The sequence below is a fragment of the Ranitomeya imitator genome, chromosome 3 (genome assembly GCF_032444005.1).
Source record: "Ranitomeya imitator isolate aRanImi1 chromosome 3, aRanImi1.pri, whole genome shotgun sequence".
Classification (NCBI taxonomy): domain Eukaryota; kingdom Metazoa; phylum Chordata; class Amphibia; order Anura; family Dendrobatidae; genus Ranitomeya; species Ranitomeya imitator.
This window is the reverse complement of record NC_091284.1, coordinates 268,875,417-268,901,308: the sequence shown is the minus strand read 5'-3', so window position 1 is coordinate 268,901,308 and position 25,892 is coordinate 268,875,417. Positions and strand designations below refer to the sequence as shown.

General features: G+C 41.8%; 1 protein-coding gene across 3 annotated transcripts in view; it reads right to left on the bottom strand.

Annotated features, from left to right (window-relative positions):
• The window catches only part of CNKSR1 (connector enhancer of kinase suppressor of Ras 1), an 81,037-nt gene that overhangs the window by 7,240 nt on the left and 47,905 nt on the right, over nucleotides 1-25,892 (bottom strand). For all 3 annotated transcript variants that reach the window (XM_069756464.1, XM_069756463.1, XM_069756465.1), the window contains 8 exons: nucleotides 20,262-20,314; nucleotides 17,915-18,030; nucleotides 16,099-16,190; nucleotides 15,148-15,178; nucleotides 14,696-14,868; nucleotides 12,225-12,304; nucleotides 12,068-12,139; nucleotides 10,696-10,769 (listed from right to left, as the gene is read on the bottom strand). In XM_069756464.1, coding sequence (XP_069612565.1) covers nucleotides 10,696-10,769; nucleotides 12,068-12,139; nucleotides 12,225-12,304; nucleotides 14,696-14,868; nucleotides 15,148-15,178; nucleotides 16,099-16,190; nucleotides 17,915-18,030; nucleotides 20,262-20,314 — 691 coding nt within the window. The remainder of the gene's footprint in view (nucleotides 1-10,695; nucleotides 10,770-12,067; nucleotides 12,140-12,224; nucleotides 12,305-14,695; nucleotides 14,869-15,147; nucleotides 15,179-16,098; nucleotides 16,191-17,914; nucleotides 18,031-20,261; nucleotides 20,315-25,892) is intronic.

Genomic DNA, 25,892 nt, shown 5'->3' with positions numbered 1-25,892 from the left:
ATGGGGAAATAATGATCTATTTTTGTTTTTGAAATTCACCGGTACATGCTGCATTTCCACCCTAGGCTTATACTCGAGTCAATAGGTTTTCCCAGTTTTTTGTGGCAAAATTAGTGGGGTCGGCTTATACTCGGGTCGGCTTATACTCTAGTATATACGGTATATTATTATTAAGTGTTTTTGAATATCCATATTGAATCAGGAGCCCAATATAATGCTCCATACTGTTCATTATGGCCCCATAAGATGCTCCATATACAAATATGCCCCGTATAATGCTCCATGCAGTTCTTTATGGCCCCATATAATGCTCCATGCAGTTCTTTATGGCCCCATAGATGCCCCATATAATGCTCCATGCAGTTCTTTACGGCCCCATATAATGCTCCATGCAGTTCTTTATGGCCCCATAGATTCCCCATATAATTCTGCTCCTCAGCGTCCCTTCTCTCCGCAGTAACTGTTCAGGCAGAGGGCGGCGCGCACACTAATATGTCATCGCGCCCTCTGACCTGAACAGTCAGTGCAGAGGACGCAGAAGACGGAGCGTCGGTGGAACGCGGAAAGGTGAATATGAAATACTCACCTGCTCCCGGCGCTCCTGACTCGGTCCCTGCATGTCCCACGGTCTCCGGGCACGGCATCTTTTTCCTGTAGTGAGCGATCACATAGTACCGCTCATTACAGTAATGAATATGCAGCTCCACCCCTATGGGAGTGGAGTTCATATTCATTACCTTAATGAGCGGTACCAGTGACCGCTGAACAGGGGAAGAAGCTGCCGCGCCCGAAGACCGTGAGACATGCAGGGACCGCGTCAGGAGCGCTGGGAGCAGGTGAGTGTTTGACAGTCATCGCTCCCCCTCACCCGCCGACCAGGACTCGAGTATAAGCTGAGAAGGGCACTTTCAGCTCATTTTTTGGGGCTGAAAATCTCGGCTTATACTCGAGTATATACGGTACTCAATTATACCCTCTACAAATATATTACCAAAGCTAGGGTGAGACTCACACACGATTTATTTACTGCTATACATCATTTGTCTCGCCTTCACTTTAAGGTATAATTGAGTAATTGTCTTAATTCTACTGAACTGCTCAATAATATAGCCATTCTATATGGGCAGTCGAAGTGTCATTAACCCTTTTGTGTGCTGCCTTAGGACTCAAGAAAACGAAAATGTCAGGTACAGTACAGACCAAAAGTTTGGACACACCTTTTCATTTAAAGGTTTTTCTGTATTTTCATGACTATGAAAATTGTAAATTCACACTGAAGGCATCAAAACTATGAATTAACACATGTGGAATTATATACTTAACAAAAAAGTGTGAAACAACTAAAAATGTCTTATATTATAGGTTCTTCAAAGTAGCCACTTTTCGCTTTGATGACTGCTTTGCACACTCTTGGCATTCTCTTGATGAGCTTCAAGGGGTAGTCACCGGGAATGGTCTTCCAACAATCTTGAAGGAGTTCCCAGAAATGCTTAGCACTTGTTGGCCTTTTGCCTTCACTCTGCAGTCCAGCTCACCCCAAACCATCTCGATTGGGTTCAGGTCCGGTGACTGTGGAGGCCAGGTCATCTGGCGTAGCACCCCATGACTCGCCTTCGTGGTCAAATAGCCCTTACACAGCCTGGAGGTGTGTTTGGGGTCATTGTCCTGTTGAAAAATAAATGATGGTCCAACTAAACACAAACCGGATGGAATAGCATGCCGATGCAAGATGCTGTGGTAGTCATGCTGGTTTAGTATGCTTTCAATTTTGAATAAATCCCCAACAGTGTCACCAGCAAAGCACCCCCACACATCTTCCTCCATGCTTCATGGTGGGAACAAGGCATGTAGATTCCATCCGTTCACCTTTTCTGTGTCGCACAAAGACACGGTGATTGGAACCAAAGATCTCAAATTTGGACTCATCAGACCAAAGCACAGATTTCCACTGGTCTAATGTCCGATCCTTGTGTTCTTTAGCCCAAACAAGTCTCTTCTGCTTGTTGCCTGTCCTTAGCAGTGGTTTCCTAGCAGCTATTTTACCATGAAGGCCTGCTGCACAAAGTCTCCTCTTAACAGTTGCAGTGGAGATGTGTCTGCTGCTAGAACTCTGTGTGGCATTGACCTGGTCTCTAATCTGAGCTGCTGTTAACCTGCGATTTCTGAGGCTGGTGACTCGGATAAACTTATCCTCAGAAGCAGAGGTGACTCTTGGTCTTCCTTTCCTGGGGCGGTCCTCATGTGAGCCAGTTTCTTTGTAGTGCTTGATGGTTTTTGTCACTGCACTTGGGGACACTTTCAAAGTTTTCCCAATTTTTCGGACTGACTGATCTTCATTTCTTAAAGTAATGATGGCCACTCGTTTTTCTTTACTTAGCTGCTTTTTTCTTGCCATAATAGAAATTCTAACAAGTCTATTCAGTAGGACTATCAGCTGTGTATCCACCAGACTTCTGCACAACACAACTGATGGTCCCAACCCCATTTATAAGGCAAGAAATCCCACTTATTAAACCTGACAGGGCACACCTGTGAAGTGAAAACCATTTCCGGTGACTACCTCTTGAAGCTCATCAAGAGAATGCCAAGAGTGTGCAAAGCAGTCGTCAAAGCAAAAGGTGACTACTTTGAAGAACCTAGAATATAAGACATATTTTCATTTGTTTCACACTTTTTTGTTAATTATATAATTTCACATGTGTTAATTCAGTTTTGATGCCTTCAGTGTGAATTTACAATTTTTATAGTCATGAAAATACAGAAAAATCTTTAAATGAAGTGTGTCCAAACTTTAGGTCTGTACTGTACATTTTCCAGGATTTACATATTAGTGTGTGCATGTGTATTTATATACAGCTATGTATCTACACACACATAGTGTGTGCATGTATATTATATGTACTGTCCATTAGTTTGTGTATATAAATGCACATGCACACACAGGGAGTGTGTGTGTTTTAAAAATATATATCTGAAGATTGTGAGGTACATTTGTATTCAAGTCAATAAGTTGTAGGACCACCTTTTGCTGCCATTACAGCAGCAAGTCTTTTGTGGTAGGTCTCTACCAGCTTTGCAAATATAGGGGCTGAAATTTTTGCCAATTCTTCTTTGCAAACTATAGCTAGAGGCTCAGTGAGATTGGATGGAGACCATTCATGAACAGCAATTTTCAAGTCTGGGCCATTCAAAACACATGAATATGCTTTGATCTGAAACACTCCTTTGTAGCTCTCTCTAGAAGGTGAACATACGCTCCAGTTTCACATCTTTTGCAGCCTCTAACAGGTTTTTCTCCAGGATTGCCCTTTATTTAGCTCCATCCACCTTCCATATCCCTGGTGAAGAAAAGCATCCCCACACCATGATGCTGCCACCACCAAGTTGGACGGTGGGGACGGTGTTTTCAGGGTGGTGTGCAGCGTTCATTTTCTGCCAGAGATTTCTATTTAGCCTAACAAGTTCTACTTTTATCTCATCTGACCACAGCACCTTCTTCCACAAGCTAGCTGTGTACCCTAAATGGCTTTTTGCAAACTGCAAACGGGACTACATGTGGCTTACTTTAAAAAAAAAATGGCTTTCTTCTTGCCACTGTTCCATAAATAACAGATTTATGGAATATAAGACTAATGGTTGTCGTGTGGACAGATTCTCCCACCTGATCTGTGGATCTCTGCAACTCCTCCAGAGTGACCATGGACCTCTGGGCTGCTTCTCCAATTAGTGCTCTCCTTGCTTGGGATATCAGTTTAGGTGGACTGACATGTCTTGGTAGGTTTGCAGTTGTGTCCTTCTCCTTCCATTTGTGGATGAGGGATTGAAAAGTGGTCTGTGTGATGTTCACAGCTTGGGAAATTTTTTATTTAATTTTTAAGATAGCCTTGCTTTACTCTTCTCAACAACTTTATCCCTGACCTGTCTGGCATGTCCATTGGGTTTTCATTATATTGTTTGATCTCTAATGCTCTCAAACAACCCTCTGAGGCCTTCACAGAACAGCTGTAGTTATATTGAGAATAAAGTAGACACAGGTGGGCTCAATTTACTAATTATGTGACTTCCAGAGGCAATTGATCAATTGATCACTAACAATTTTATTTAAGGGTATAAAACTACAGTGGGCTGAATAGAAAAATAACAATTTTCAGATTTATATTTTTTAAATAATCAGATAACCAAACCATGTATCATTTCATTTACACTTCACAAATACTTGCTACTGTTTGTTGATATAGCAGATAGAATCCCAATGAAATACACTTAGGTTTGTGGAAGAAAATATGGAAAAGTACACAGAGAGACTGATTCTTTGTCAAGACACTGCATATCTATCTACCTATCTGTCTATCCAAGAAGAGCTGCTCCATTTTACAATTCCTGGTACACTGTAATGGAAATTTACTAAGATTGGTATTTTTCTCTCACACAGACTGTTAGAGATTTTCCAATGGCAGTTTAGATAATATTCTCCTGAATAAGCAAAGATGTTACAACTTTAGAGTAAGTGAAAGAATGGTAAACACCCTGTCCTCCCTAGGAGAGCTGCCCTGAGGTATCACAGGATAGGAAGCATGTAGACCTGTGAACCCTTACCCGGTTTTGACCTTAATGACCAGGCCAAATTTATAAAATCTGACCAGTATCACTATGTGATAATAACACTGGAACGCGTCAATGGATCCCTGTCATTAGACTGCCGTTTTGTGATATGATGTACCTCATGATAGTGATAGAATTTGATCAATATGATTTGCATAAATTTATGAAAATATCGAAAATTTTGCAATTTTCAAACTTTAAATTTTTATGTCCTTAAATCAAGTAGTTATACTACACAAAAATAGTTAATAAATAACATTTCTCACATGTTCTCTTACATCTGCATCATTATTGAAACATAAAACAATAAGGAAGTTAGAAGGGTTCAAAGATCAGCAACTTTTCATTTTTCCAACAAAATATATATATATATCTATTTTTTTTTTATTATTATTTTAATTTTTTTTTAGGGACATCATATTTGAAGTGTCTTGGGTGGGGGCTACATGACAGAAAATACCCAGAAGTGACAATATTCTAAACTGCACACCTTTGGTAAGCCAAACCAACAACTCAGATTCCTTAATTTCCCTGACTTCCGGCTCAACTCCAGCTCCACAGCACTGCCTCACTACTGAGCATGTACATAAAGTGCACCACAGATTTATCTAAACTAAAAGCAGAGATCCTTAGATCAGGAAGACAACAGACATATTTTTAGGACAGTTCATACCTTTCGCAAATTATTATGAAAATATTCACAGCTTGTCCTGCACTGAACCACTGTACCGAATTTATTATATACCGTATATACTCGAGTATAAGCCGACCCCCCCTAATTTTGCCACAAAAAACTGGGAAAACTTAATGACTCGAGTATAAGCCTAGGGTAGGAAATGCAGCAGCTACCGGTAAATGTCAAAAGTAAAAATAGATACCAATAAAAGTAAAATTAATTGAGACATCAGTAGGTTAAGTGTTTTTGAATATCCATATTGAATCAGGAGCCCCATATAATGCTCCATAAAGTTTATGATGGCCCGATAAGATGCTCCATATTAAAATATGCCCCATACAATCCTGCATAAAGGTTAATAATGGCCCCATAAGATGATCCATAGACACATTTGCCCAATATAATGGTGCACAAATGCTGATTATGGCCCCATAAGATGCTCCATAAAGATATTTGCCCCATATAGTGGTGCACAAACCTTAATTATGGCCCCATAAGATGCGCCATACAGACACTTGCCCCATATACCGTAATGCTCCACAAACGTTATTTATGGCCCCATACAGACACTTGCCCCATATAGTGCTGCACAAACGTTATGGCCCCATACAGACACTTGCCCCATATAGTGCTCCACGCAGCCAAGGCATTTGATTCTCACGAACGGCCTTTCCTATCTGCATGTTTACAGAGATATCGATTTGGTCCTAAATTTCAAAAGTGGATTGGCGCAATATATATGAAACCAAAATTCCGAATAATTATTAATAGCTCTATTTCTGAATCATTCTTCTTGAAAAGGGGGACTCGTCAGGGATGTCCTCTTTCTCCGGCCCTTTTTGCCCTTGCGATAGAAGCACTGGCAATATGCATGAGGTCCACTCCAGCTATCAGGGGCATTACAATAGCAGATCGCACGGATACTATTGGTCTATATGCGGATGATATGGTAATATTTATGGATGAAGTGGAGGAGACCCTAACACATGTGATCACCATTATAGAGGGATTTGGTAGGCCTTCTGGACTATATATCAACTGGGATAAGTCCGCCTTAATGCCTCTTGCCCATGTCTCATCAGATCATCTTGACGTGTTTTCCCCATTACCGGTCATCTCTAAATTTAAATACCTAGGAAAAATTATACCAAAATGGAGTAGACTTGATCTACAGTTTAATATTCTCCCGTTATTGGATTTCGTGAAACGCAAATTTGTTATATGGAGTAAATTACCATTGTCTGTCTCTGGCCGCATAAACCTGATTAAAATGATATTGCTCCCGAAGCTTAATTACTCCCTCCAACATAGTGCAGTATCGGTCCCTAGATCCTTTTTTTCCAAGTTTAAATTCGCTAGCTACGTCCTTTATATGGGGACAGGCTAGACCTAAACTTCAAATGTCTACTTTACATAGGTCTAAGCAAATGGGAGGGGCGGCGTTAACAGATTCTTTTTTATATAATTTAGCTCGACAACTTAGAGCTCTGGGAAAATGGATGCCTGGGGGCTGTCTACCAAATTCAGAGAGCCATCTGGCTCATGCCGCAAAGACTGATTGCCCGTTTGGTTTCTTGGAAGTAAACAGACCTTATATCCCTAGACTATCACCACTACTTCGGTTGGCGAGGTGGCGATAATGATGGCATTATAGCCGAAATGCCCTTATGTAATAATGAATACTTCCTGGGGCTATTGAATAACCCATCTGCTCAATTCTGGATATCACATGGAGTTTTGTCACTTAATGATCTTTATGAACGGGGTGCCTTAATGTCCTTTGACCAACTGCAACTTAGGTATGATATACCAAGGCCTCAATTTTTTCGCTATCTCCAGCTTAGATCGACGATTCAGTCACATGCTTGTAGCATAAACATGACGCAAGCAATATCTTCCTTCCCACTGATTGGGATCCTTAAATCACAGGGACCCCGTGGTCTCATCTCCACATTATATACTTCTATGTTATCCGTAGGTGCTGATTCTGTTCTATTGCCAGTCAGAGAAAAGTGGAAGGTCCTGGTGAGTGATCTTCAAGGTGAGGACTGGGAGGTGGATCTTGAATCCCCAACTAAGGTATCCCCATCAGCTAACAATAAAATGATACAAATGCATATATTACATCAATCATATCTAGCTCCGTTACGACTATTCAAAATCGGATGGTCTCAATCCTCAGAATGCTTCAGATGCCGTGCAGGGGAGGCAGATTTTATACACATGATATGGGAATGTCCAATTCTATCTTATTGGAATGAGGTAACTTCATTGTTGATCTCTCTTGTACATATTCCCGTTCCTCTGACTCCGTTAGTATGTTTATTTGGGGTATTAGAGGAAGAGATGTGGGGGCACCACGTTCAAATCTTCTTAAGAGAGACACTTTTCCTGGCAAGCAAATTAATAGCCTTAGGCTGGATGGGCTCTACACATCCATCTCTCAGGGCCTGGATAGAGCTGGTAAATTCAATCATACCATGCGAACGAACCTTATATCAGAATAGAGGTTGTTTAGAGAAATTTAATAAGATTTGGGATTTATGGAACTCGTTGTACCTTACTATGTCATCACGCGGTTAACGGCCTAGATCCAATATGTTAGAGCTGAAGGTGAAATGTGCGTTTTCACGCTGCACTTCAGTATTACTTTATTAATGTGATGGGGATTGTTTTGGCAGTTTGCTTTAGGCCGGCGTCACACTTGCGAGTTTTATGGACGTAAGAGCGCAGAAACTACGTCCGTAAAACTCGCAAAAAATACGGCACAATTATTCTCTATGCCCCTGCTCCTATCTGCCGTATTTTACTGATCAGTATTATACGGCTTTCTACGGCCGTACAAAATCGCAGCATGCTGCGTTTGTCACCGTACTGCGCAAGAAATACGCCAATGAAAGTCTATGGAAGCGTGAAAAATACGGATTACACACGGACAAGCAGTGTGACTTGCGAGAAACACGCAGCGGTGTTAGCGAGAAAAGCCGGTAATTCTGTGCGCTGTACAGTAAAATCACACTGACAGCTTCCAGTCCAATAGGTAGAATAAATGAGTACACATAGAATAGAGATATATATTATATAATATATATATATATATATACACATACATATATATATCAGTGAGACACATACATATATATATATATATATATGTGTATGTGTCTCACTGATATATATATATATGTGTATGTGTATGTGTATGTGTATATATGTGTATGTGTATATATATATATATATATATATATATATATATATATATATATATATATATATATATATATATATATATATATATATATATATATATATATATATATATATATTCCAGTGCTATATAGCTTGAAAGCCGGTAATTCAATTACCGGCTTTTTCTTTCTCCTTCCTAAACCCGACATGATTTGAGACATGGTTTACATACAGTAAACCATGTCTTCTCTCCATTTTTTTGCAGATTCCACACTACTAATGTCAGTAGTGTGTATCTGCAAAATTTGGCCGTTCTATCTACTAAATTAAAGGGTTAAAAGGTGGAAAAAATTGGCGTGGGCTCCCGCACAATTTTCTCCGCCAGAGTAGTAAAGCCAGTGACTGAGGGCAGATATTAATAGCCTGGAGAGGGTCCACGATTATTGGCCCCCCCCTGACTAAAAACATCTGCCCCCAGCCACCCCAGAAAAGGCACATCTGGAAGATGCGCCTATTCTGGCACTTGGCCACTCTCTTCCCACTCCCGTGTAGCGGTGGGATATGGGGTAATGAAGGGTTAATGCCACCTTGCTATTGTAAGGTGACATTAAGCCAAATTAATAATGGAGAGGCGTCAATTATGACACCTATCCATTATTAATCCAATACTAGGAAAGGGTTAAATAAAACACAAACACATTATTTAAAATTATTTTAATGAAATAAAAACAATGGTTGTTGGAGTATTTTATTCTACGCCCAATCCAGTCACTGAAGACCCTCGTTCTGTAAGAAAAAAAACATAATAAACCAACAATATCCTTACCCTCCGCAGATCTGTAACGTCCAACGATGTAAATCCATCTGAAGGGGTTAAAATATTTTGCAGCCACGAGCTTTGCTAATGCAATGATGCTCATGGCTGCAAAAACCCCGGAAAATGAAGGTAAAGTAGGTCAATGACCTATATTTAGCTTCATTTGCGGTGAGGCGCCCTCTGCTGGCTGTTTCTAGATCGTGGGAACTTTCCTAGAAAGCTCCCAGGCTCGAGTTCATATGAGGACAACCAGCAGAGGGCGCCCTCTTATGAACTCGAAAATTAATCCTTCAGTTGCTACAAAAGGAATGAATGCAAAGTGGAATGAAAAAATAATAATTTTACCTCTAAAATCTTGCTTTAGCCCCAAATTTCTTACTTTTGCAAGAGAAACTACTAAAAAGTGGACCCCCACAGTTTGCTACCCACTTCACATGTGGGGTATTGCCGCATTCAGTCAAAAAGTTCTATTTTGACAAAATGAAGGGCTCGGAACGGATTGCAGGCGACATGTCACATTTGCAGGTCCCCCAAGGCACCCAAACAGCAGACCTCACCCCCCCCCCCATTAAGGACCCCATTTTGAAAACTACATCCCTAAAGGATTTTATCCATAGTGAGGATTTTGAACTTTAGGTAGTCATATTGAATATGTCTCGTTTGCATCTGGTATGCACCAAGTATCGCGGGTGCTAAAGCAACATGTTTGAGACCCACTTCACATGTTTCGTGGCTGTTGGACACCCAAAATAAAAAAGTTTTATTTTTGGTTGTTTAACAGCGGTGAAACATGCAAAGTGGAGACTAAATTACCCATGATACTCTGTGCATACCCGAGCATCCCGATGCAAACTCTACTAGCGTGCACTTGTAATCAACACTAGTTGTCATATCGACCTAATCCCAACCCCAGCAATAAGTCCGACCTCAACAATAAGGCCAAGCCCATGCCCGAACCCAAACAATAAAGCACTAACCCTACAGGCGTCAGCCCTAACACCAACCACAAAGAATGAGAAAAAAAAATAACAAAAAGCTAAAAAATTAATCGGACTAAGGTAGGCCTTGTGGACATGTATATCATGTCAGAAGAGAGTGAAATGATTAATAGCAGACACCTATAGCAGACGCTTTTTTCTTAAGTGATCAGGGACTGGAAAATCTGGCCCTGATCGTGTTCTTCCGGGTCTCAGACGCCCCTGGTAGCTCAAACCCCAAAGATTTCTGGACTCTGGGGGGAGACTATAACCTTAATCCCGATCACCGTTTTAAAACGGCAATGAAGGAATAAGGTCCCTCAGCGGACGCCGTTTTAATGTGCATCAGTGACATTAAGGGGTTAAACGAAGTTTTTGTAATATTGCACTTCCCCCATCAATTATACACCACGATGTATATCAGAAACAAATACCTTCCTCTCGTGAATGGCTTGAACTTTGTGGAGCTTTATATTTCTGCAGTGTTTTTAAGAGAGACGTTAACCACCTGCAAATGAGAGAAAAGGGAAACCATAGAGAAAGATACTGGCAAGGGAGATTATTTTGTGATTAACGCACTTTTAAAAACCCTTGCACAGTTTACAAATTGAATTTAAAAAAATTGAACATTTTCAGTTTTCCATAGTGGTTCTGTGGGAAGCATTTATGCTGCAGTTGTGCACATGGTGGCAAGATTATGATCTGTAGAGCAGTATTCAGCCCACTCACACTTTTCCTCCATATTTAAAATGGTATTTTTCGGCCTATAAAGGTGCACTTTTTCCCCAAAAAATGTTGTGGGAAAATGGGGGTGCGTCTTATAGTTGGAATATACTTACAAATACTGTGGCGGCAGCAAGAGTCGGGCGATTCTGCGGCGGTCCTGGTCAGACGCTGCCACGCAATGCTCGCACTCCCTTCCCAGGCTGGAGCAGCAGGTGCGGCAGACTTGGCTTTTGTGAAAGCCCACAGGCCCCGCACATCCATTTCTGCAATGCAGTGGCCTCCGGGAAAATGGCCACTGGGGTCGGTGAATGCTCAGATTGAGATCTTGGCAGAACCAGTGTCACCTGCCCGCACTTGCCCACACCAGCCTGGGATGGGATTTCGCAGAGGCCACCGCACCTGCCTGGGACCATGCTCCACCAGCGCTGCCGATACCCCCGGTAAGCTATCTCTATCTCATTTTCACCATCATCTTGTTCATACTTCTATTAGTATATACCCCCTAAAACATATGGAATACCAAAGCTATTATTTAATTGCAATGTATACTATAAAAACCTGTATGTTTAGCAGTTGCCACGATATCCAGTAGGTAACAAATGCCATAGCATAATCCGTGGCATACATCACTGTCCACTGATGAAGGTAGGCATCTGAAAGCTCTAGTGAAGTCACTGCCTGCATCTAGACAATGCTGGAGCTCCTTGCGTAACTAAAGAAGATGACTTTTTTTTTTTACTTTTAAATTATTAATATTGCATTGTGTACAGTGAAATGTTGTCTTTACTTTTTTATTTTAACTACTTTGACTGGTAAAATACTTAGGTGGTGTGGTCACACATTGACATAAAAAGGGGCAACAACAGTAAAATCCCTTACACATGGGGAGGTGAACATTACCTCCCAAGACAAAACAATTATTTGCTAAATTAAAGTACTTAGGAATTTTTTTTGTAATGCCTTTCTTTTTTATATTTCCAGAGAACCCCTTCAAAGGTATGGTTTTCATAGTCAATACCAAGCTCACAGAAAAGAGCTTTAAAAACCAGGAATTTACAAGATATTGGTTGATGCACTCACATTTCCATGTCAGTCAGCTTGTCTGCGGCAAATACAAATTGCTTGTAAGTTGGGTGGGAGAGCTGAAATTCACTGGAAGAAACAAGAATATAAACCCCCTAAATTGGCTTTCAGTTATATTTTAAAGATGGCTTTCTAAAATTACTTTAATACTTACTACTTTTTTTTGGATTTTGCCTCCGGAGGTTTTTCCAAACTATATACAGAAATATTTAGCAGTCCCAAAGCCTTTTCCTCCTAGAAGACAAAGACCCCAAATAAAAACGGTTTATGTTTATACAAGATTTCTTTAACCCCTTCCACCTTCCTGACAAGGTTAGATTTTTCGATACTTCGGTATCACTTTATATATGGTAATACGTCTGGAATGCCACTACATATTTCTGTGAGCGAGTCTTTTTCATGACACATTGTACTTTATGTCTGTGGTAAAATTGTATCACTACAATTTGCATACATTTTAATTTATTTTATTTTAACATTTATAAACTTGTCATTGCAAATAATAGTTAATCAGTGGCGGTGCCAGGCGACATACCCCCACTGATCTTATACTGATGACCTATAGGGTATGTTCACACGTTCCTGATTTCCATCCTTTTTTTTTTTCAGGACTGAAACCGCAGCTCTTGGCAGAAAACGCAGGTCCTTTTTTTGGTCCTTTTTTTGTGCATTTTTGGTGCGTTTTTTGATGCGTTTTTTGATCCTTTTTTTTATGCAGTTTTCTATGCAGAGTCTGTGTGTTTTCTAGGAAGTTTTTTTAGGGTTAAAATGGCTGAAAATACCCTAACCCTAACCCTACCCCTAACCCTACCCATAACCTTAGGGGAAAAAAAAAAAAATTCTTAATTTTTTTTATTGTCCCTACCTATGGGGGCGACAAAGGGGGGGGGTGTCATTTACTATTTTTTTATTTTGATCACTGAGATATAACCTATCTCAGTGATCAAAATGCACTTTGGAACGATCTGCCGGCCGGCAGATTCGGCGGGCGCACTGCGCATGCGCCCGCCATTTTGCAAGATGGCGGCGCCCAGGGAGAAGACGGCCGGACGGACACCGGGAGGCCGGGTAAGTATAAGGGGGGGGAGATTAGGGCACGGGGGGGGGGGGCATCGGAGCACGGGGGGGGGCATCGGAGTACGGGGGGGAGCATCGGAGCATGGGGGGGTGGGATCGGGGCAGCCACACTCCGCCCACACACTTCCGCCCGCTTCCCCGCACTTCCTGCTGCAGCGGTTCGGCACCACAAACCGCAATAAAACCCGCAGATATATTTTTGATCTGCGGGTTTTACTGCGGGTTTGACCTCACAATGAAGGTCTATGGGTGCAGAACCGCTGCGGCTCCGAAAAAAGAAGTGACATGGTACTTCTTTTTTACCGCGGCTATTCAGCGCGGCTTTTTTTCCCGATTCCCGCATCATGTGCACAGTGGTTCCTGTTTTCCATAGGGTACAGTGTACTGTACCCTGCATGGAAAACAGCTGCGGAACCGCAGCGGCAAAAACGCTGCGGTTCCGCAGAAAAAAACGCACTGTGTGAACATGGCCTTACATGGATAGGTCATCAATATGGTGTGACCAGACAACCCCATTAAAGCAAAGCAGTCCTTGCCTTGGAGTGTATATAGGATTTCTTAGAATAGGGACTAGGTCACTAACTCACCTCAGTTATTGGACTGGTCTAACATGGCTGGGAGTCAGAAGATAGATTTTCTACAAGATCAACTAACATGGGAATAAATTGCCAGATTCATTAAGCTGTTTTTGGAAGAATTCTGGCATAAAACTTGAAATGTCGCAACATTTTTGTGCAACTCAGATGAGCAAAAATTATGACTAAGTTCTTACAAAGTTCAGTGTCAGTCAGTCATGAATTTCGAGGACGATCAGGTTGCACAGCCTTCAGAAGTGTCTTCTGAATTTCAGGCTCCGTGCTTGTTTGTGTGGAATTTTGATCTGGATGGAGGATCGTGCCATGTTTGATATCTCCTCTTGTGCAGGTTGTGCTGCACTCTCAGCGGCCAGTGTGTTATCAGGCAATGGCGCAAAGAAATCAGAAACAGATTGAGATGTTGTCTGTTGCAGTGAAAAGGGCTTGGGTGAATTTTCTGGGGGGACTTTACCCATATGGAAGACTGCATTGATTTGATTATTGCTGTTAGGCGATCCCTGCATGTGTTGTAGCTGACGAACAGCCATGAGACATGCAGCTGGTGGGACCCGAAGATACTATTCAAGCACGCCGAAGACACTTCATTAGCACCCGAGCGTGCTCGATAACACCTTATCCAATCACGTTCAATCATCACTACTAATTACCAAACAGTCACTGCTTCTGTGAATCCACAATCTCCATGACTCACTATTACATTAATTTTTAGGAACAAACCTCTTCACCGTAGCTTGGTTATTTTATTATATTAACACCTTACTGTTCTTAGTAGAATTACAATATATAGTTGGCTGGTTGTTATTGTATGTGATCAGCACAAAGGGACAAAGACAGAAAACACACCTGCACATAAAGGGCTTTCAAAACATCAAAATATCAGTTCTTCGAAAGGTCAATGAGTGACTAAAGCTACATAATTACAAAGTATTCATCTACTTAGTGCCGTGTATACCTGTGGTGAGCTGTACCAGTACAATCGATCTTTCTTAAGAACACACCAGCAACGTTTCCACTTTTGGGACATGAAGCCAACATTTTCTTTTCTCTGCCACAGCCATCCATCACAATCAGGGCTACCCAAGTCCTTGCAGGACACCCGCCTACGACTAAGCTTGGTTATAGTACCTAGGTTTTAAGAGGCACACATTCAAATAGTAATTATAGACATAAAGTAAGTATTCGACAAAGCAGTATTACTAATTCTATTACTTGGTACTTTACAAGACAAGCATTCTTCGGTTAAACAATTGGTTTTTACATTTATCCACACATTTTAGGACATCTTAAATATTTAGCAAACCAATATTTATAAATGATGTTCTGAATGATATTCACAGCTATTAACACATATTAAATTATGAATTTCCAATATATAGTGAGTGCCAGTGATAGTAATATATTCACCTTTCTGACTTTGTGGTAGTCCTCCTGGAACCTATGAATGAATACAACAAATTAATTGCAATGGAAATTGAAGGCATGCCCTTCATTCCAGAAGAATTAATTAAAAAGCAGCTATGTATACTGATCAAGGTATGCCTGTAAGGACTTTTCATTAACACAAGGGATGAGCAAATAGCTTCAGATAACTCCTTATCCGAATAGCTGCATCGGGAACCCTGATACCTGGAGCGCTCCCAATGATCAGCTGTTCGGCTCCGCAGTTGCATGTGTGAGTCACAACACATGCAGGGATGGCCTGTGTGTTGGCTTCTCCATGCATGTGTTGTTACTGTCACACAACTGTGACACATGCAGCTGCGGCGCTGAACAGCTGATTATCGGGAGCGCTCCTGGTATCCGGGTTCCCGCGTCAGCCATTCGGTAAGCACTATAGCTATTCGGATAAGGACTTATCCAAAGCTATTCCCTCATCCCTAATCAACACCTTTCCCCCCAGATTCATCATAATTCTTTCAGGATCTCAGCCCCAGGAGTGGCAGACACCAGCTACTAAGACCCCACACTTACCCAACACTAAGCCAGGTCTCACATCCTAGCAGAGCAGCCCTCATTTTGTCATTATCAAATATCTACTCCTTTATAAGGCCTCAATAGCTGTGAGAAAATTTAGTTGGGGAACTGTAGGGAATTTTTAAAGCAAGCATATTGCCACAGGTGTATCACAGAATTTTATACCATTGCACAGTTAAGAAAAAATTATTACACTTTTACCAGCAAAAAATAATTTTTAGCCCCAGATTTTAAATTTCCTTTTCATACATAGAGATCCTTTTCTTTTTTGCTTTGGTTTACTTCACTAGCATAATAGGTCTGATTCTCTCGCATGAGAGAATATACGGCTGTGTGAGGAAACCCTAATACATCATCCAAAGGTTTTGCATAGCTTGTTACCCTTTTATCAATGCTTGGTGATTTCTGCTGCTTCTTATCTGCTTCTTGACTTTTAGGACTTATTAATGTGGTCTGCAAATTCTTAATTGAATCTTAAAAAAAGGAAAAAAATAAAAAATGATTAAAGTTTGTTACCATGCCTGTTAAAAGACTAATTACTGGCAGTTGCTTAAAGGGAATGTGCCTTCAGAAAATTACCTATTGTTTAACCCCTTAGTGACCGAGCCAAATTTTTGAAATCTGACCAGTGTCACTTTATGTGGTAATAACTCTGCAACGCTTCAACAAATCCCAGTTATTTTGAGATTGTTTTTTCGTGACACATTATACTTTATAATAATGGTAAATTTTGTTCAACATTTTTTGTGTTTATTTATAAAAAATATCAAAAATTTGAGAAAAATGTTAAAAAATTAGCAATTTTCTAAATTTGAATGATTATCCCTTTAATCCAGATCCACAGCAAACCATTAATAAATAACATTTCCCACATGTCTGCTTTACATCAGGACCATTTGTAAAATATTATTTTATTTTGTTAGCAGTTTAGGAGGTTTAAAAATGTAGCAGCAATTTTTCATTTTTTCTAAGAAATTTACAAAATTTATTTTTTTAGGGACTTATCCATGTTTGAAGTGACTTTAGGGGTCCCATATATTGGGAAACCCACAAACGTGATACCATTTTAAAAACAGCACCCCCTGACATATCAAAAACTGCGGTCAGGTAGTTTATTAACCCTTCAGGTGCTTTCCAGGAATTAATGCAAAGTGGTATGACAGAAATGAAAATGTGTATTTTTACCACCTAAATGTCTCTAACTTCTAAACAGATTACTACAGCCGTCAGACTCTAAGGCCGCTATTTGGCCATGAATTGCCACGGCAAACATCAGGACCACACAATCATGATATGAGGGTACCAATTGGGACAAAGAAGAAGCCCCCACGCTCTGTTAAGCATTTATAATGATGTAGTCACTATTGACAGCAGCATCTAAGGGGTTAAACAGATTTAGATGGTGCAAATACTGATCGTGGCTGGTACAGCAAGTTGTCAGCTATAGTGTACAACTGACAGATGCTGGATTGTCACCTGTATGGGGAGGCTATTCTCTTATATCTCAGGTCAGTTAAAAGACGTATTGGCGGTCATTAAGGGGTTAAATCACGATTTTGTGTTACAATTTTTTTTTTTAAATTATAACTTTTTTCCCCCTAAGGGGTTGTCTACTACTCGAACGACCCCTTCTTGATCTGAATGTTTGCCTTCGTGAAAATAAAAATCTTTTATACTCCTCTCCAGCGCTGGCACTCACCTTCCATTGGCTCATGTATGGTTTTTATGACACATGAGCCTTGCGCCCAATCAGTGTTGGTGTCACTGTCCCCTGCACCCAATCAGTGCTGGCGCTCACTTCCTCTTGTTTATGTATATGTTGGAAGGAGGGGACAGCGACGCCAGCGCTGATTGGGTGCAGGGCTCACGTGTCATAACCATACGAGTGCCCCAGAACTGCGAGTGCCGACTCCGCAGGAACAGCGTCAGCATGGGAGGCTAGTACAAGTGTTTTTATTTTCACAGGAGAAAACTTTTAGATCGAAAAGGGTTGTCCTAGTAGTGGACAGCCTCTTTCATTTTGGCCATTTTTTTCTTAAAACAATCTTTACGTAATAGAGAAATCGTAGTTTTGCAATTTTCTTCCTGACCGTTTTTAGAAGACACTCATCAAGCAGCGGTACAGGAAAAGTCTACATCTTTCAAGAAACCATGATTTTATTTAGGACAATGCTCCATTACAAATGTCAGATCTCACCTTCTTGTCCTTGGATTTCGTCTTTATTAGAAACAGCTACATTTGCTGTATTGGAGAGATTACTTTCAGACACCGAAGACCTCAGGACTCCAGTAGAAAAAGGAACGGACAAAAGGCTAAAATAAGACAAATGGTAAAACAGATCATTTCTACACAAAAGGATACAATTAACACCCACAACAAATATGTTCTATAGAAACATGATCTGAAAGAAGCAAATAACAGACATTTACTTGAATAAAATTTGGGAATCTGTCAACATAAAAGCATAGGAGGTCTAGATGGATTATTTTATCCGGCTCTAGTATAGCACAATTTGAGCACACGTTAAGCCTCCCATATATTTAGATAGTTGGCAGCCAAATGATGATTTGGCCAATTAATGGGCTGACGGCTATCTCGCTTGACTGTCTCATACACAGATGCGCTTGCTCTGTAACCCGAACTGGTGTTCTCTATATCAGAGACTCACTACCAGACTCCTCTGGTGGCGGCTTATCTCCTGAGGAGAAAAAAAGGATCAGTAGTCTGAAATGGACAAGCAGGGCCTTATCTTCCCTAACATCATCTGTCTGGTCCCCTGTACAAAATAGACTCAACTGAGCCAGTCAATATTGGTAGGTTTAGCGGACATTCATTTAACATGAATGGGGGCCTATGCCCCCAAAATAACCACAAATAGAGATGTCCCAATCCCTCACTTGTCTTAATGCAAACAATTGAGGGACGCAGAAATGTACTTGTCTTCTATTTCATTACACTATGCTCAACGTGATGGGTAAGCAGGAGATTTCTGGCCAAATAGGATGGATATAATATATGATAAAATAAATTATTTATTAAACATATGAATGTGGATGGCACACCATAACCACTAAAGCATATAGGATAAGTGTTTGACTCATATGGTCCGACTGCTGAGACCCACACCTATGCCCAGAACAGTGCTCTGGAGGAAAGTGGACCTTGTGTCTATGTGATAATTATGGTGGGCCAAACCTTTTAAAAATGAGTCCAGGGTTATCATTTCTTTTACAGATCCATATCCTCTACTTCGATTAATGCAGTAAAATTCTAGAGGCCTGAAAGCTCCACTATGGAGCGCTTTCTCCAGATTTATACTGCTCTGACTGAAGTTGGCCCATGTGGTTTGATGGTCAACTGGGAATATAGGCAGGTATGATTTCTGCACAAGTTGGAAGATGCACTTAAAATGTTTGGCCACGCCAAGGGTGCACCGGGCACCTGTACCTGGTCATTTTATGCTGAAAATTCCCTTATCTACATAACATGTAACGTTACGTCATATGTCAGGTCCCTGCCTATTGATGCAGGCTCACACACCGAGCACGATCATCATTACCTGCAAATGATGGCTGAATTTATCTGATTTTAACAGCCACGAACGGAGCAATGCTCCGCTCGCGGCTGTTAACCTGTTAAATCCTGCTGCGAATAGCATTTAAAAAGCGCTGACAGAAGGTTGCATTATTCAACTCTCTCATCAGAGCTCCCGTGAGCTGATGACCCCGTTCTGGTCATCAAGATCCTCCTGTGAAAGCCTGGCGTTCATAGGAGAGTGTGATTTTCTCTATACATAGCAGTGCTTTAGCCCCATTAAAAAAAAATAATACACATTTGGCATCGCTGCATTCATAAAAGACCAATCAAAATATAAAAGAAATTAATCAGATTAGTAAACTGCATAACGAACAAAAAAAAAAAACAAAAAAAAAATACCAGTATTAAATTTTTTTGGGCAACCACAGCATTGCTATAAAATGCAATGGGAGGCAATCCAAACATCTCAGCTAGCACATCGTCACGAATTTCGGAAAATGGTGACGAAAATAATGCTTTTTCACCACCTGGAGAATTATATTGCCATGCCAGTTTTACCTTATAGCGAACATAGTAAATTTAAAAAATGTGAAATTGCACTTTTATTGCAATTTCAGTGCACTTGCAATTTTTTTTACCCATTTGCCAGTACACTATGAGGAAGAATGTATGGCGCCATTCAAATGTACAACTCATTCCACTAAAAAGAAGCCCTCACATGGCTATATTAACGGGAAAATAAAGTCATGGCATGAAGGGGTTAAAGAAGCATGCCCACAATAAGGTATATGTGCGGTAATGTGAGAAAATGAACTGAGCGCTGCTGGAAACCAGGGAAGACTGTGATTGATGAACATACAAGCACACTAACACTACATTACATTCACAATAACACAGGTTTAGGGAACACTATTTAATGAGAGTGATTCTTAGGTGCTGTACACAGTAAAGGGAATCAGAAGGAAATTAACATCTGGCAAGTTGTCTTTATGTTCATTTATGTTACCTGACTGCAGATTTTGAGCTAGAGTAAGACCCACTCCTTGGACGAGAGACATCCTGGAAGAAAAAAAAAACATTGTAAAAAAAAATGTAAAAGCACAAATTTTAGTAAAAGAAAGTTCTAATTATGCCTGCTTCACATGATGAGTGTACTGTGGTATTGGTGACCTCAGGGAACACCATGTTATGGGGATTTATTTTGCCATTCTGCTGTATGTTCTCATCCCACCAAAAGAACCAGTGTTAAATGCCAGTGTCAACTTATGGCATGGATTCCTCAAGGGAGTTTTCACTGGAATTCTGGCATGTTAATAAGCAAATGATGGAAAATTGGGAACTAAATTTTCAAACACCTCAACTTATTCAGTATTGAAGCGCAGAAATACTCACACTCACACTTGCCATGATAACAATGAGGTTATTACTGACTAATGCCTTACAGATGTGATTGACGGGAGACAAGTCCGCAAACCCTACAGGCCACTGTAGTAAGTTGTGTCCACCCAGACTGATCACAGTAATACCAGCAACATGCAGCTTAGTGTTGTATTGAAAAACGGGTCCTCGGATATTTCGGAGAAATTGTCATACCACTGGTTCCACAATTGATACATTTTGTACTGTGAGGGTATGTGCACACGTCAGGTTTTTTTCCTGACAAAATCCTGAGAATTCTGTCAGAAATTCACGTTTTTTTTTTGCGCAGATTTCTCGCGGGATTTGCGCGTTTTTGCGCTGATTTTTTGCGGATTTTTTGCTTTTTTTTTTCCTGAATGTCATTTTTGCTATGGAATCCGCAAAAAATCAGCAAAAAGAATGAGCATGTCCGTTCTTTTTGCGGAATGCGTTTTTTTTTGCGGAAAAAAACGCTAACATATGCACAAAAAAATGCGGAATGCATTCTAAAAGATAGGATGCATAATGTTAGCATTTTTTTACCGGATTTATAGCGTTTTTATAGCGAAATTCCGCAAAAAAAAAACGCTAAAAATCCGGACGTGTGCACATACCCTGAGTGAAACCGAACATCACGTATGAAACCTAAGGCGTCTTTGTCTACACAAACCATGAGAAGGCATTGACATGACAACGGGCTACAAGCCATACGTTCAAGAACAGGTGCCTCATTGACCTCTCTGCACCACTCTGAAAAGACCATCATGGTGAAGCAAGACTGCAATGGAGGTCTATCCTCTTCAGTGAGGAGTCCCGCTTTTGACTTGGATGCAATGATAACCATAGCTTTGTCCTGAGATCATGTTGGCAACACCAGAAAAAGGCATTCACGAGCGAATGTCACATTGGGCAGCTTCTTAATATTATGGTGCAGCATGTGTGGTAGAACGGCCCCTTTAGTCTTCATTCCAAATACAGCTCAGCGTTACATGGATTTGGTGGGGAATAAGTGGTAAGACCATTTTAATGAAGTTTCAGGCTGCATATTGCATGTGCTAGCGTGAGCAGCTTTCTGGCCTAGATGTGCTACAATGGCCTGCAGTGCATCTGGACTGGTCTATCACAGAGCACATCTGGGATGTCATTGGTCAGCAATTGCAAAGGGAGATGCCACAGTCGATCTTGAGGATTTGGGTGCCGAAGTGCATTCAGCATGGCAGAACATTAGCCAACCATTACCACCCTACCGTAATTTCATGCCGTGGCGTGTAAATGCATATACCGTATATACTTGAGTATAAGCCGAGATTTTCAGCCCACTTTTTTGGTCTGAAAGTCCCCCTCTCGGCTTATACTCGAGTCATACCCAGGGGTCGGCAGGGGAGGGGGAGGGGGAGCGGGGGCTGTCTAATTATACTTACCTACTCCTGGCGCGGTCCCTGCTTCTTCCAGCGCTGCAGCTTCTTCCTGTATTGAGCGGTCACATGGTACCGCTCATTACACTAATGAATATGCGGCTCCACCTCCCATAGAGGTGGATCCGCATATTCATTACTGTAATGAGAGGTAACGGTGACCGCTCACTACAGGAAGAAAATGCGGTGCCGGGGAAGAGACCTGCAGCGACGGCGCCAGGAACAGGCAAGTATGATGGGGGGCAGTGTGCGATATTCACCTGCTCCCCGTGCCACCAGCGGCGCCGCTGTGTCTTCCACAGTGACGCTCAGGTCAGAGGGCGCGGTGACGCGATTAGTGCGCGCCGCCCTCTTCCTGAACGTCAGCGCAGAGGATGGGAAGACACAGCGGCGGTCAGCGGTGGAACGGGAAAGGCGAGTATAGCAAGTGCTGGGGGCCTGAGAGGTGAGTATGTAATTTTTTTATTTTCGCAGCAACAGCATATGGGGCAAATATCTGTATGGAGCATCTTATGTGGCCATGTGCAGCATGATATGGGGGCAAATATCTATATGGGGCATCTTATGTGGCCATGTGCAGCATTATATGGGGGCATATATCTGTATGGGGCATCTGTATGGGGCCATGTGCAGCATTATATGGGGGCAAGTATCTGTATGGGGCATCTGTATGGGGCCAAGTGCAGCATGATATGGGGGCAAATATCTGTATGGGCATCTTATGTGGCCATGTGCAGCATGATATGGGGGCAACTATCTGTATGGGGCATCTTATGTGGCCATGTGCAGCATGATATGGGGCAAATATCTGTATGGGACCATGTGCAGCATGATATGGGGGCAAATATCTGTATGGGGCCATGTGCAGCATGATATGGGGGCAAATATCTGTATGGGGCATCTTATGTGGCCATGTGCAGCATGATATGGGGCAGTTATCTGTATGGAGCATCTTATGGGTCCATGTGCAGCATTATATGGGGCAAATATCTGTATGGAGCATCTTATGGGGCCATGATCAACATTTGTGCAGCATTATATGGGGCATATTTTAATATTGAGCATCTTATGGAGCCCATCATAAACTGTATGGAGCATTATATGGGGCTCCTGATTCAATATGGATATTCAAAAACACTTACCCTACTGATGTCACAATTAATTTTACTTTTATTGGTATCTATTTTTATTTTTGAAATTTACCGGTAGCTGCTGCATTTTCCACCCTAGGCTTATACTCGAGTCATTAAGTTTTCCAGTTTTTTGTGGCAAAATTAGGGGGGTCGGCTTTTACTCGGGTATATACGGTATTTCTGCCCATGGTGTTCATACTCAATTCTATTAAATCGAGTTCCATAATTCCATATTTGCTTCTCAGTATTGCAATATCAATGTTGAGGAGAATGTAAATTGTCTCTTTAGAGAGGAGAGGACTGGAACTCTTGGGCCACCTATTGGCACTAAGAATCCTTAAAGGGAACCTGTCACCCCGTTTTTTCAGTACGAGATAAAAATACTAATAAATAGGGCCTGAGCTGTGCGTTACTATAGTGTATTTTGTGTACCCTGATTCCCCACCTATGCTGCCGAAATAACTTACTAAAGTCGCCGTTTTCGCCTGTCAATCAGGCTGGTCAGGTCATATGGGTGTGGCGACATCGCTGTTTCTTCCCCCAGATCTTGCATATCTTTCCGTTGGTGGTGTAGTGGTTTGCGCATGCCCATCTTCTGAATCCACTGGGCAGGAGAAGAAAAAACGCGCGATCTGCGCTATTTCCCTGGTGATCTGTGGGGGCGGCTGTTATGATCCGGTGACCTTGGAGCAGCATGAGAACTTTCATTGGAGAAGGTGGTCACTATACTGACCGCAATCCTGAACTTAACACCGCAACTAGAAGTAGCCGTGGAGTGTACCGAACAACCTAGACACCTCGTCACAGCCAGAGGACTAAATACCCCTAAAGATGGAAATAGGAATACTATCTTGCCTCAGAGCAGATCCCCAAAGGATAGACAGCCCTCCACAAATATTGGCGGTGAGTCGGAGAGGAAAAAACATACACAGGCAGAAAAACTGGATTTAGCACAGGAGGCCACTCTAGCTAAATAGGACAGGATAGGACAGAGTTCTGTGCGGTCAGTATTAAAACCCTTCAAAAATATCCACAGCAGAATATACAAAAACTTCCTACATCTAACTTAAGATGTAGGAGCGTATATCTGCAACTCCAGCGAATCCTACAATCAGAGCAGGAATACAAACAAAAACAAGCACACAGCAGTGTGCCACAGACACAAAAAACCAAACACTTATCTTTGCTGAATTTGGCAGCTAGCAGGAGAAGCCAGAAAGTGATCCAACACTTCACAAGGAACATTGACAACTGGCAAGGGCTAATGAATCCTGCACACTTAAATATCCCAGTCAGAACAGCAATTAGCAGATACACCTGGCCAGGACTGTGACTCAGAGACAACTACATTCCCACCTACAACCACTGGAGGGAACCCAAGAGCAGAATTCACAACAGGCGGCCATCTTCCTGAGGCCGCGCGTGCGCATATGGAGTCCTCTGCTGCCCGAGGCTTCAGGAAAATGGCCGCGGGATGCCGCGCGTGCGCAGATGGAGATCGCTGCGGCCATTTTCCTGAAGCCGAGTTCGCATCTCGGCTTCAGGAAAATGGCCGCCGCGATCTCCATCTGCGCACGGGCGGCATCCCGTGGCCATTTTCCTGAAGCCCCGGGCAGCAGAGGACTCCATGTGCGCACGCGCGGCCTCAGGAAGATGGCCGCCCCCACAGATCACCAGGGAAATAGCGCAGATTGCACGTTTTTTCTTCTCCTGCCCAGTGGATTCAGAAGATGGGCATGCGCAAACCACTACGCCACCAACGGAAAGATATGCAAGATCTGGGGGAAGAAACAGCGATGTCACCACGCCCATCTGACCTGACCAGCCTGATTGACAGGCGAAAACGGCGACTTTGGTAAGTTATTTCGGCAGCATAGGTGGGGAATCAGGGTACATAAAATACACTATAGTAACGCACAGCTCAGGCCCTGTTTAACAGTATTTTTATCTCGTACTGAAAAAACGGGGTAACAGGTTCCCTTTAAAGTCAATATGAACCCTTTAGCGAACCATGCCAAAATGTTGAGGGCAATTAAACACAACTAAAAAGTGTCATAAATTACAGCAGAAATTTAGGACAGCACTTTAAAGAATTTACTACAGCAGTGCCTTTATCAAGACGGGCATATAAAATACCAGTCTTATTGAAACAGGACATTTATGATTATTTTACCATGTTAGGCGCTTTGTAATCTATATCGTAACCTTTACGATCCTCCTCCTGCACAGCTTTGGTCCAAAATAAGTGTGCTGATGGCAAAAAATGTGACCCAACCTTACTTAACCCCTTAAAGACCGCCAATACGACTTTAACTGACCTGAGATATAAGAGAATAGCTTCCACATACAGGAGACAATTCAGCAGCTGTCGGCTGTACACTATAGCTGACAACTTGCTGTATCAGCCACGATCAGTGTTTGCACCATCCAAATCTGTTTAACCCCTTAGATGCTGCTGTCAATAGTGACTACATCATTATAAATGGTTAACAGAGCGTGGGGGCTCCCTCTTTATCCAAATTGGTGCCCTCAGATCATGATTTTGGGGTCCTGATGTTTGCCATTGCAATTCATGACCAAATAGCGGCCTTAGAGTCTGATGGCTGTTGTAACCTGTTCAGAAGTTAGAGGCGTTTAGGTGGTAAAAATACATATTTTCATTTGTCATGCCACTTTGCATTAATTCCTGAA